At 38.4% G+C, this 13,799-nt stretch overlaps 1 protein-coding gene across 1 annotated transcript; it reads right to left on the bottom strand.

The window, feature by feature from the left end:
• Positions 1-1,986: 1,986 nt before the first annotated feature.
• On the bottom strand, positions 1,987-12,784 carry LOC110050310 (afadin- and alpha-actinin-binding protein B-like). The gene is made up of 15 exons (XM_089286194.1): positions 12,382-12,784; positions 10,575-10,732; positions 10,080-10,137; positions 9,403-9,513; positions 8,221-8,432; positions 7,976-8,030; positions 7,586-7,693; positions 7,145-7,226; positions 6,911-6,988; positions 5,931-6,025; positions 5,664-5,711; positions 5,436-5,564; positions 4,884-4,977; positions 3,859-4,051; positions 1,987-3,487 (listed from the first exon to the last, which is right to left on the bottom strand). Exons 1-15 carry the CDS (start codon positions 12,613-12,615, stop codon positions 3,283-3,285), a joined length of 1,860 nt encoding a protein of 619 aa, XP_089142320.1. The 5' UTR covers positions 12,616-12,784; the 3' UTR covers positions 1,987-3,282.
• Positions 12,785-13,799: the final 1,015 nt, after the last annotated feature.

Here is a 13,799-nt window from a genome sequence, read left to right as displayed (position 1 = left end):
TTATACCTCTTATACCCTTATACCCGTTATACCCTTATACCCTTATACCCGTTATACCCTTTATGCGCTTATACCCCTTATACCCCTTATACCCTTATACCCCTTATACCCCTTATACCCGTTATACCCTTTATGCGCTTATACCCCTTATACCCTTATACCCGTTATACCCTTTATGCGCTTATACCCCTTATACCCCTAATACCCCTTATACCCCTAATACCCCTTATACCCGTTATACCCTTTATGCGCTTATACCCCTTATACCCTTATACCCGTTATACCCTTATACCCCTTATACCCCTTATACCCTTATACCCCTTATACCCGTTATACCCTTTATGCGCTTATACCCCTTATACCCCTTATACCCTTATACCCGTTATACCCTTTATGCGCTTATACCCCTTATACCCCTTATACCCGTTATACCCTTTATGCGCTTATACCCCTTATACCCCTTATACCCGTTATACCCGTTATACCCTTTATGCGCTTATACCCCTTATACCCTTGTACCCTTATACCCGTTATACCCTTTATGCGCTTATACCCCTTATACCCTTGTACCCTTATACCCGTTATACCCTTTATGCGCTTATACCCCTTATACCCCTTATACCCTTATACCCGTTATACCCTTTATGCGCTTATACCCCTTATACCCTTATACCCCTTATACCCGTTATACCCTTTATGCGCTTATACCCCTTATACCCTTGTACCCTTATACCCGTTATACCCTTTATGCGCTTATACCCCTTATACCCCTTATACCCTTATACCCTTATACCCTTATACCCGTTATACCCTTTATGCGCTTATACCCCTTATACCCCTTATACCCCTTATACCCTTATACCCCTTATACCCGTTATACCCTTTATGCGCTTATACCCCTTATACCCTTATACCCTTATACCCGTTATACCCTTTATGCGCTTATACCCCTTATACCCCTTATCCCCTTATACCCCTAATACCCTTATACCCGTTATACCCTTTATGCGCTTATACCCCTTATACCCCTTTCCCCTTATACATCTTACACCCTTATACCCCTTGTACCTCTTATACCCCTTTATCCTTATACCCCTTATAACCGTATACGCTTCTACCCCTTTACCCACCACTTATACCCTTATACCCTCTTAGACCCTCATACCCCTTACACCGTTATACCCGTTATGCCCTTATACGCTTTTACCCCTTTACCCTTATACCCTAAAGGTAAAAGGTAAAGGTGAAATCTTTATTTAGACACGGTATTTCCTTCAGGACTTAACAATATTGAATTAAATTGGTCTAACTACCTAACTAATAAATCACTAATAACTACCACAATAAGAGAAATGCAAATGACAACGTTTAAAGCGATTTTGGCGCGAAGAATTAACATAAAAGGGTGCGAAGATTATAAAAAATACTTTCGTACGAATGAAATCTGATTGCACGTTAAGATTTGGCTTTAAAGCTCTTATAAAAAGCATTTCGTGCACTAAACAGCCAAACTTGTTTCTGCATTTTTTTTTTAAGCACTTCGAAACGCTTGAGCAGTTCCTGAGGCATCGTCCGGGGCACGTTCTTGTAGAATTAGAAGCGCATAGTTCAAAGAGTATCTATGTTCCGTTTTGTCGAAAACACCGTATAAAATCATACTATTTGATAATCCTAGTTGCTGTTTAGTTTTATTTGTCCACCAGTTTTGAAATGTGTTTACACAGGTTTCAAACTAAGTCAGTGATGGAAAAGGTGTGGTCGTATATCACGTGAGGACAATTCAACTTTTGCTCTTACGAAAGGGTAAAGGCCACAAAGCTGCTCACTCGATACTGGTAGAGGTGACTGGTTTCAGGTAATCTCACCTTTTTTACCTTTATTGTATGAATGTGAGAGAAAGAAAACGTCGCATAGCTGACTTCTAAGCTGTTCATGCGAATTACCCTCGACGGAGCGGACAGTATCAGCATATAAAATAAAAATCCATTGTAAAGAAACTCGCGTTTATTTGCCACAGCAATAGTTTTCTCTTATTTTTCTACAAATATAATACATTATCTATACACTCTATACAATTACACCAGCATTTATTCCACGTTTTACATGTAGTTTTGCTTCGTCACTATCGAGACAGAATGCAGTGATTCACAATCTGAAGACTCCCTAACTCGTATTTTGAGTTGTTTTGGCCACGCACAAAATTACATTTATAAGAGCACCGTGTACAACAAAATATTACGTGGCACTATATTAACTTGATGACATGCACCAGCACCTGCACTCCGTGGCCGGGTTGAGCAACCTTTGCCACGTAAAAATGTAGTTGTAGGAACCTGGAAATAATAGTTCACGAAGATAGAAAAAACACCAAAGAGATAATAATAAACCATAAAGGAACAAGGATGGTTAAGGATGGAGAAGACAAACATGGATTAAACACGGCAAACGTGAAAAATTTAGGCTAAACTATTCAAGATGCGCAACCTGTGACGTAGGCGTAGCTTCTTGAACTTCAACGTAAAGATCCAGCTCAACGTTCCACTCTTCTGAGAAAGCATTAAATTAGTTTGCAATATGAACAAAATGAGAAATTAACTTGAAACCTTAAGGCTGAGTGACGTAGGCACAATTACGTTCAGTACTGACTGAGACACCTATGTCGTGTTTTCACACGCAACCAGGAATGTCTTCAATTTGGGTTTAAACAGTTTTCTTCAAATTCACGGCTGGCAATGGACGAAACGTTTCTTCTAAACCATACCCAATTCCAGGCCGTAGAGCAAACATACAATTTTTCATTTCAGACCAAAAACATCAAAATTTTACCAAAACGCTTTCGCTGACGTAGAAGCAAGTTAAAACACTGTATGTGTCATGTACCGCAAATTTTCTAGTAGACAGTTAAGCACTCGCTCAGAAATTAGGTAAGTGGCGTTTAGCTGAGAAGAACGCTCAAAGAAGTTTAAAGTTAGCGCGGTAAAAGAAAACATCTCATTAGAAAGCAATGAATGATAGTAATGATTGAAGAAATGCAATCACTACTATTAGGAAGAAATTTCATTTTTTCCATATTTTAAAAGAACCATGTATGGTTCAACACGCCTGCATGGCACTGATGATATTTACATGTAAGCGTGTCACAGAATGTCTACTCCATTCTGCAAAGGCTCGGAATTTTTTTTCTTCTCTTTTGTGGAACGGCAACTTCCTTGATGGCTTGACGAGAAAGTGGCGTCAGCATGACGTCAATTGACGTCACATGACGTCAACTGACGTCACCCCTCATAAATCACCAGATGAACTCCTTTTCATTTGCAGAGCTTTCTTAACATTGCGCGCATGCTCATTGATTCGCCTGGCTTGTCTTTCGCCCGCGGCATTTGAATCACATTGGTTTTCTTTCTGTGAATCACCGCTGGGTGGCTGTCTCGTAGGCGATGATTTTCTCGCGGATCCATCCACCTCGGAGTAGCCCTTGAGAGGTGTTCTGCAATAAAAAAGAAGAAACTCACACGTGGAAATCGAAAAAGAATGTGAATGTTGGAAGATTAATGGTTTCCTTGCTCGAAGGGAGAACAAGTGACGTTTTGTCCTTGAATACTGATTGGACAGCGGTCTTCATACCCAAACTAGTGGCTAAGTAACATGGCGTTCCCGTCTTACGTCATGCTGACGTGACACTTTTCGGAGTGTCCGTGACTGCTCGTGATAGCTTTTGATCGGTTAATAAAAATAGGAAACTCTTCGACTGTTGCAACGAAGAATTTGTCAAACGCAGTAAGCCTTAACAGTTGTCTTATTTGTGACCGAAATTAAAAAAACTTGGATATTCCTTTTCTTTCAATATACAGCACTTACTCGTTGAATTCGTTGATAATCTGTGACTTATCTGTCCGTAATGATAAAGCTTTATAAAGCTCTTCTGTGTTCGGGATTTCTACGGGTCCTTCCCGCGGAACATTAGGAGAAACTCTTGGTTCGGATAAGAGAACGCCTCTTGGAGCCGGCGAAAACGACACAGCACTGAACTGAAGCCGAGGACCATCAGGTGCTAAAAAGCAAAGAATAAGTAATGTCACATTATTAGATAAGTAATCATAGTTAGGTGTCCCCAATTAGTATACATCGTATGCTAGCGACTTCGACACGTTAATAAAGTCTTTATCTTATCTTATTTTTACAACTCAAGAAAAACTGACTGACTGATTACTAAAAAACCTCTCTTGCTGAATGATCGACTATCTAGCTGTTTGTCTGATTTACTGACCATCTGAATGACTTACTGACTGACAGACTGATCAACTGACTGACCGACTGGCTGACCGACCGGCTGACCGACTGGCTGACCGACTGACTGACCGATTGACTGACCGACTGGCTGACTGACTGACTGACCAACTGGCTGACCGACCGGCTGACCGACCGGCTGACCGACTGACTGACCGACTGGCTGACCGACTGACTGACGGACTGGCTGACCGACTGACTGACTGACTGACTGACGGACTGGCTGACCGACTGGCTGACCGACTGACTGACTGACAGACTGACGAACTGACAGACCGACTTACTGACTGACTGACTGGCTGACTGGCTGGCTGACTGACTGATTGACTGATCAGAACGAAAGACTTCCCGAGGTCTGATTGGTTGAATTCCCAACTGACTGACTCACTGACCATACAGACTGACTGGGCAAAGGAGCCACTGACTAGGCCATCGACTGACCGTGCAGTAACACTTTGAAACAATGGGCATGCCGTTTCAATGTTTGGTTAGAGCTACATGTAGTAGGGGTTTTTTTCCTGTCTGAAGCTAACACATTCATGCACGTTGTTAATGGACAAATGTTGACTTTGTATCCACAGCAAATGGAAGCTTACATTTTGATTTTCTTCCTTCGAATGACTGTTTTTTTAATGGCGTCAAAAGCTGCTGTTTGTAAAAGGAAGTTCGTTCCTCTTCAAACTTCTTCCTCTGCACAAAAAGAGAAAAAGGCACATATTAAACAACAGGAACGTGCAGGCAGACTCTGCTGGGTAAACAAGCTCGAGGTACCGCTTCCTTCACCACCTATACCCTTCCTTCTTTATCCAACCCCAACCCTTTTCTACCGCGAAGACTGGAAGAATCAAGCCTACATTACAAGTTCTGGAGAGTACGGTGACACACGACTACATCATACCTAGCTCCTCAGTATTGGATTCTACATAATTTAGTGTCAAAGAGTTTCCATCTATACGTACATGTACCTTGTGCATCGCGAAAGTCGCAAGTTTGAATCCTGTTGAAGCAATCCTCTAGGCCAAATAAAGTGATTTAGCACCTTTCAAAGCTTGAGATGATCACTGACAACTTCTAGTCTCAATAACATTATTAGTCCTTATTTTCTCTCCTGATATCTTAGTTTGTTTTGCAATGTGAATGTTTCCCACCTCATGTCCCAGTTTCACTGCGGCATCAGTCAGTTGTCTCCGCTCGTTCTCAAGTGCTGCTCTTTGCTCAGCAAAGAACTGCTTGTCTGACTCGAGCTTCTCTTGATCCTCACACAACTGAGAGTCCGTCTAAGAGGAAAAAGAAATAGATCGAAATGTCAATTTATACAGTGCGCTCTCCAAGATAAGAAACAATTTACTACCCATTTCAAGTTTTAACAAACTTACCAAGAACGAAGAATCTTTTGCAGGACTATTTGCTTTTGATTGCAAGGACTGGAAAACATGACAGTAATAAGATTAAAGTCAGAGTCTACAGAAAATTTTCTACCTCTTTGCCTGATTGTATCAAGAATTCTAGTGGGCACATCGAGTAAAAAACCACTATAAGAAAGTTCACACCCGCAACATGGAGTTATACGCTTAAGAAATAAGAATCTGGTATACCAAACAGGGCTTACAACCAGAACGAAAATTAATGCTAGGAGATCTTACCTCTATAAGATTTTCTTGTTGTTCCACGACATGCCTATAGTTTTCTAACTGTTTTTCTAACCTTAAAACTTCATCTGGCTTTGTGGAAGCAGAACCTGGTTATGCAAAGGGAGATCAAAAACGATTTGAGAACAGGTCGGATATTTCCACAAAAAAAAGTCTTCAGTCTGATAATTAAGGTCTTATTATTACATGTAACCCAGAAGTAAACTCACAGGCTTCAAATAATCTCCTAGTTCTCAAAAACACTCAACAACAGGGAGTAACTGTAATTTTTTTCTGTAGCATGAATGAGTACAAATAAAGATTGATTGATTGTATATGTCTTCTCTGGCAGATACAGGACTTTAGAGAAGGAGGTCAAGATATGGACTGCCAAAGGAAGTCCCCTACAGAGGGGTCGGGGGGCCAGTCCTTCCCCGGAAAATTTTTAAAATTGAGGTTCTTGGAAATGGGATTTCCGGGATTCTGAGGCCAAGTCAGTGTGTTACTGAACTGTTACAGTCGCCCGAACCATCCACACCCCCGTAGATCCACCCCAGTCCTCTACCCTTTGTGAGTGGTTCAAATGGACTATGGATAGAGCAGTCTAGTTTAAAGCTCAATGTCACTACAGTAGTCACTGCTTTGTTTACTTGGACAAGATGCTTTTTAACTCTCCGACACTGTCTTTTTTGGCCCAGGTGTATAAATGGGATGCTACATGTATGCCATGACTGTTTTAAGAAAATCTATCTGTTGTACAAAAGTACTTTCAGATTAATTAAAAGTAAACCTCAAAAACTTTCATTAGTTTTCTGGAGTATTTAAATGAAGAAATCATAATTACAGTAAACTGAAAATAAATACTGATGGTACACATTATGGCTGAGAAAGATTAAGAATATTACGAAAGACAAATTTGAAAAAATGGCAAATATTTCAAGAAACAATGTTCTTATTACGTCGGTATAAAAAAAAACAACTTGTGTTATTCTTACCATTTGTTGTTCCTTTGTTTGCTTCTTCTAACCTTGACTTAAGCAATCTCCACTTTTCTCTCAAACTACTTTCAATCCCTGAAATGCAAGTTTGTTCAAACACTTAGCGCGTGATATTTACTGCAACAGCATGGAAAGAAGTGAGAAGTGAGACAGATGACTCCAGATGGGAGGAAGGCCTGCAAAGGAGGATTTTACAAACCAGGGAATTCATAGAAATCAAGGATTTCTTACCTTCTCTAACCATGTCATATGGCATGTTAAAATGTCCTGTTGATAGTTCATCCACTGAACCTGCCTCGCTAACTTCACCACCCTTTCGTAATGACAGCAAATACAAAATAATGAGCTGTTATTACATTTATAATACATAAAATTCAAATTTGTAATGATCATTCGTAGTGATTGCTGATCCATAATGTCAAGCGAATCTCTAGGGCCACAGTATACGTAATATACACAATACATTATTGAAAAAGAAGTGGAAAATAAATTTAACTATCTCTGAAACTTTCATCTCTAATTTCTTTGAAACAAAGTGGTACTCTACTCTTCAACTTTTTTTTTCTGAGATTACATTGGAAAGAATCTTGAAAAACTGGTAGAGAAAAACTTTAATTTGAAAATAAATAAATAAATAAATAAATAAATAGGTAATAAATATGTTTTTCTTACCTCTGTATTAGTTTCATAATCATTATTCTGTTGATTCAGCAGATTTATTAGTTCTGTCTGCATATTCTGAAGTGTTTCCCGCATATCATTGTTTTCAACCATTAGCTCCTGCATTTGGGTAATTCAGAAAAACAGATTCATACAATGTGAGTATCAACTAAATATTACATTTTTAATAAGCAAAGGAAATCTGTTTATCCTTAAACAAAAGTGCTAGACAGTACAATTCCCTTGAGCAGCATAAAATTTCTCATTAAAAGAGAGACTCCTCATTAGGTACTAAGCAGTTTGCAGGCCTTGAAAATAATTTTTTCACCTTAAAATCTACAATTAATAGCTGAGCCAGAATGTTTCAGAATAATTGCTATCTTTAACAAAAACATTGTATACCTTTTCCCTTTCCTCATAATTTGTGATAAGCATTCTGTACATTTCCTCTTCATTTCTAAAAAGAACAAGAAAAAAACCTTGATATAATATATTAAAGCAGTTTTTATAAAGTTAACATTAACTAATTGAAAGAAAAGTTTTGGTGATGTTTCCTAATTGACCAGCTTTCAGAAGGGACTACTGACATAATATGCCGTCAATAAATAACTTATACCTAGTCAGAGCATATTGCATTTAGTACATACTTAGCAGATCCTGTCTTCCACATTGCTCGCTGTCCACCAGCTGGTCTATTTATCAAATTTAAAATGTCCAGTCCCACTTTCTTCTCCTGGCTTTTATCTGTGAGAAGTTGATGAATTCTTTCCTTGAGCTTACTGAATTCCCTTTCTTTTTTTCTTGCTTCATGGTCAAACTGTTTCTGTACATGAAGTGAGTTGGCTTTGGTCTTCTTTAACTGCAAGACAGATAAATTTTACAAAAAAAGTAATGAAAGGTTATAAGATTAAATCTTTCCAATTGACACTGATTTGACATGATTGTGCAGTTCCATGAAATATCCATTAGACCATTTTACAGTTGTCTGCTCAGTGACTTGGCCTCTGAATGGCAGCGAGGTTGGAGATGTGATAGTGGAAATGGAGGCGGGATGCAGGATGACAGACATTTGAATGGCAGGATGCAGGATGAAAATAATTCAGCATGAGCAGGATTTGTTTATTTTGACCGGCAGGATGGTGGATAGGTTTGAAATTGACGGCGGAATGTGGGATGAAATTACCAGTTATGGACGTTACACAGAGAAATGCAACTTTAACCAGGTGGGATCGGGATAAACCTTTTGAGGGGAGCGGGATGGTGGTATTAGGCCAAAATTAGTGGAGGGATTTGAGATTGAAAAAGCCCATGTTAGACCCTCTATTTTGGGCGGAGACAAGTGACAGCCGGAAATCTGTTGACCAGCATTTGCAGGCTAAATGAGAACCCACAAACAAGTACATGTGAGCACATCTTACATGAATTATTATTGATTGATTGCTGCAATGATGTATCAGTCCTCAGTGACCCAAACAAATGGCTGAGTAAGAATTAAGATAACAATGATTAAAAAGGTGAAACTGGTGCCACAAGACATTTGCCTTTTAACTACAAAATAATACAAAATAAAAGCTACCCAGCATTAGCAAAAATTTTGATTTTGTAACTTTGCAGCAAGATTTTTGGTTTATATTGATTGCCTTACATTTTGAGCTTGAATAATCTCAAACTACTCAAAAGAAGTGCAGTGAAGAGCACGAGCGCTTCAGTTAACATACACCGCCTTTCAAACAACCTAGCCCTGAGCAGTGATTGCAAAATAATGTCAATTGATACAGTCGCGCTATTGTTGTAGACCTATATCTAAAAGCATTAATTTTATACTGCACCTCCTCTCTCTCTAACTTGAGTTCTTCCTTTGCCTTTAGAAGTTTTCCCTGTAGTTGTCGTTCTCTTTCATGTCTCATAGCAATCTCTCTCTGAGCTGATTCTAATTGCTCCTGTAATAAAATACACAACAATGTTGAACTATTAGACATATAGTAAGAATTTGTGTACTACAACTCAACTCGGTTCAAGTTTTAAATTACAATCGCGTAATAAATACGTGTACATTGTCACTGATTTCTTGATTTCATTTTATTTAAGCTTATAGTGGCTATCTTGTGGCTTCAAATGAATATGCTACATGTAGGTCAAAATGAATAAATGCAGTACAGCTTGGAAATGAATTAACCAAAGTACACGCATAATACATATCAACTGAAAACAAGTATATAACATGTGTGATGCGTATACATGCATACGCGTACATGCAGTATATGCGCATATGCCTCATTAGTATGTATAAGTTAAATAAATGTAGCAATGTAGTTAAGTAGCTTTTTGCTTTAAATCTGTATTACCATTTTTATAAGATCGAGAAAAATACAAAATTAATAAATTAAACTAGTGCAAATCAATTTTGACCGACCACAACAGCTTTAATAATTAATTTTTAGATATGGACATATATTAATTTTATCACATCTATTTAATTCACAAAAAAAAAATCACTTGAGAATACCTTGAGTCTGTTCTGGGTCTGCATAAGGTGTTCATTATCACACTCTGCTCGAAGATTCCTGTTTAAAGTCAAAAAGGAAATTAAAAAAACAACAACAACAACAATTTCAATTATAATATACATGTACTTAAAAGCAATAGAGTGCTTTTTCCATGTTTACATAGCCTCATTTAAACACAAGGGGGTTTAGAGAATTTGAAACAGTTATGCCAAAGCTCAACTGCGTCTCGGGTTGGCATAACTTTCCAGAATTCTCCCAACCCCCAAGTATTTAGTTAGATGACGCTATGTAAACACGGAAAAAGAACAGATATTGCCGTTATAAAATATTTCTAAAAAATACGCGCAAATCTAAAATGTCACACCCATGTTTACATGCTCTCATCTGAACACACCTATTGACCAATGCGAGTGTACGTAGTATCACTGTCAGTTACTGCTATTTTATACACCTTGCTGCAGTGTTGACAGTAGAACAGTGTAATGTAGACTCACTTCTGCTCAAGATCTGTCAACTGTTTCATGTTTCGTTGCTGTTGCTGCAAGAGTTCATAAGTACTGTTTACTAATTTGACAATGTCAAATGTATCAGGTGGCCCTCTTCCATTGCGCGACGGTGTGAACAGTGACGAGAAGCCAAGAACACCAAGTTCCTGAGAATTAAAAAAATAAGATTGGATTGCTTGCAACACAAACTTGAAGTTAATTTCCAAGTCCAGAGTGTCGACATATAAATTCTCCTAACAATACCAATACATTACAAGACGAAAATGGAGATAAACTGAATGCAACAAATAAAGTGATTGCCAACAGATGTTACAAATTTGTTAATTCTTCTCCAAGCACTATCTTATAAAATCAAATAATTCAATTGGTAATTCAACAATTTTTAAAAATAAAAATATATCTACTAGGCCAAAATATAAAATAAATATGATTTAGCATATGAAAAAATCAGTACCATTAATTTCACCTGACAAAGAATGAAAGAATATTTTGTATCAACTTGTTTCTCAGCAAGGGTTTCATTAATGTTTTCAGCAGGGGGGCAACTGGTTTTTACAGGTATAAGGAAAAACTGTTTGAACTAAACTTCCTTATGAGAAAAACTTTCTTTGAGATGTTTAAACCTGAGCCGGGGATCATCCTCACAGCCACTCAATTTGCCCAGTTCCCGACCTTTAATAAAACCCCTGTTTATCACTGACTTTGAGATACATATTAACTTCTTGTCTGTAAATGTACATGTAATGCCTGTGTTGTAATTTAAATTCATTGTGATCACAAATGTGATTTAAAACTTAATTCTTGCAGCACGCCAGCATTCTTACAGCCCAAAAACAGCCATGAATGTGGCTACATGTAAGAAAGACAATAATTATTACAAAATCTTTAAACCTGTCCAAACATGAATGATAAAAAAATAAAAGACACGATATTAGATTACCACCAATACATGAATACACTGTCTGTATGGCATAAGCTAAAAAATTTTATTTGTGATTTGCAGTAAGATTTAGATACATGCACAGTACTAGACACAAAGCAGTGCTGCTATAGGCTTTCCCCTCTCTAAATCTAAATTCTTTACGTACAGTAAATAGCAAGAGAATCCACAGCACTGCATTTTAATTCTACAGTAAAAATGTGATCCAAAGTTCACTTTCTTTTTTAATCATTTTGTTAATTTGCAAAACGAAACTTTTGTTTCAGATATTTTTCATGACTTTCCGTTTGTCAAAGACAATGGTACAAAACAATAGACTGTCTCATTAGCTATTTAAATGTTTGCTGAAGGATTTGAAGTGAAAGCTAATAAAAAACCGGTGCAGAAACAAACATGAAATAGAGCATTAGTAATCTTTGAAGTTCACTTCGATAATGAAACCAAACTGACTCAGCAAATTTCTCATGTTACTGAAATGATTAATGGTTGCTAACAACACAGATGCCATCCGACATGGTACTTTGATTAAAGTACAGGTGTAGCGACAAGAAAAATATTCAACCCACGCGACCGAACGTGTACAGAATAAAATAATTCGAATCCGTTAAGCCTACATTATAAGCTTAATCTAGAACAGAAAATGAAGGCACAGTGAAAATGATATTGAAACAGTACAGACTCCAGCAACGCTTAGGCGGAAATTTTTTACCGGTTGACAACTGAACTATTTAAAATCATTCACAAAGCTTGCAAGCTTACAATGGGAGCAATCATTAGATCCAAGCGTTTATATAAGCTTATCGCAGCAAACATATAAGCTTGTTCCAACTTGTTGAATCACGCGAAAGTACCTACCTGGTTCAAATAGGCGATACACTGGTCAATATTATCTCTCCTACAGAACTGCTTCTCCGCGGTACCAAACACAGGCGAGATTGGTGATGGAGTTAGCCTCATATCTCCGTGATCTAGTTCTCTTTCTGGGCTTGAGTGCCGCGAAGAATGCGAGGTGTAACGGTTGACAAAATCGCCCCAATCTTGAACCTTTTCATTCATAGTTTCAAGCCTCGTGCAGGCGGCATTGGACATCGATGATCACAAGCCTCCTGCGGCAAACGGATCGTCAAGCTCTTGTTTTCCCGTTTGTGGGCTCTGCCTGAAAATTAGCAAGCGGTTTACGACCTAAAATTAGACTACTTTTTGTGAACATAAATTATTAACGAGTATTTTTTTAAAACATCCGGCAAAACCAACCAGGCGTTTCACGCGCATGTCCACTCAAGCTGACCATTAGGAAGGCGGACTTAGGGGTAAGTAGTTCTGCGAACAAACAGCCTCAAAGCAAGGCGTGTTGTTTCTTGATTCTTCCAGCTTCTTATACAGTGTTTCCAGACATTAAAACCATTTGATTCCTGTCCCATGGCAAAACCTGGATTTAAGCCAGCGGCTCCAGTACACGCGTGACGCTCGCTCGTTGTTCGCGGGCCACGCGCAGATGATTGAGGACTGATTCGAAATAAAACTGACAATTGTTTCATAATGGTAGATCGGCGTCCATCGTTCACTAGGAGTGTGGACAAGAAGCTAAGTCGACATACTAAAGTTCAGCAGTAAAATAATATTGTAGAATGTCTGAATGCGAGGTCTTTTAGAAATGGTTCCACCAAACATTAAAAGCCATTCCTGACACTAAAAAGGTGACCTCCCGTAGGCCGGATATTGCCGTAAAATTATTGTTTTTGAAAAAAAAAAACAAAAGCAGCGAATTGCATGAATGAAATTATAATCATGTGAACTGGCAAACGGAGAGACTTTGATCATATAGTCTCTTGAGCAAACTGTATTTGGAAGTTCTAGCAAATTAAGTAAGAACATAATTCTTGTGGCTCAGCTTTATCACGGTCGGTAGCACCAGGAAGATTGTCACTTTGAATTTTGCACCTCTGAAACAGGGTTTAACTTACTCTTGGCGCCACTTCTTCCGGAAACTGGATTTTGCTGACCCTATTTTAGATTTCAATTTTTCATGTTATTTGGTCCAAAATTCTTACAAGCGGAGCATCCCTGGACCCATGATTTGTCGTCAGCGCTCATTCTTTGATTCTCTTCCCTATGCTCTTTCACAATTATTCATGAAGCGATCATGGAGAAGACTTGAAAAGCCAGCGATCAATACGAGAGAGGTCCTTGTATCCTTCTAAAATAGTCTATCGATCTCCAGTGAAGACTGGCTAGAAACATTTTTTTGCAGGGTACCTGGGGAGGGGGAGGGG

The sequence above is a fragment of the Orbicella faveolata genome, unplaced genomic scaffold, assembly GCF_042242905.1.
Source record: "Orbicella faveolata isolate gen_17 unplaced genomic scaffold, um_ofav_v1 contig_14, whole genome shotgun sequence".
Taxonomy (NCBI): Eukaryota; Metazoa; Cnidaria; class Anthozoa; order Scleractinia; family Merulinidae; genus Orbicella; species Orbicella faveolata.
This window is presented reverse-complemented; position numbering and strand designations above follow the sequence as displayed.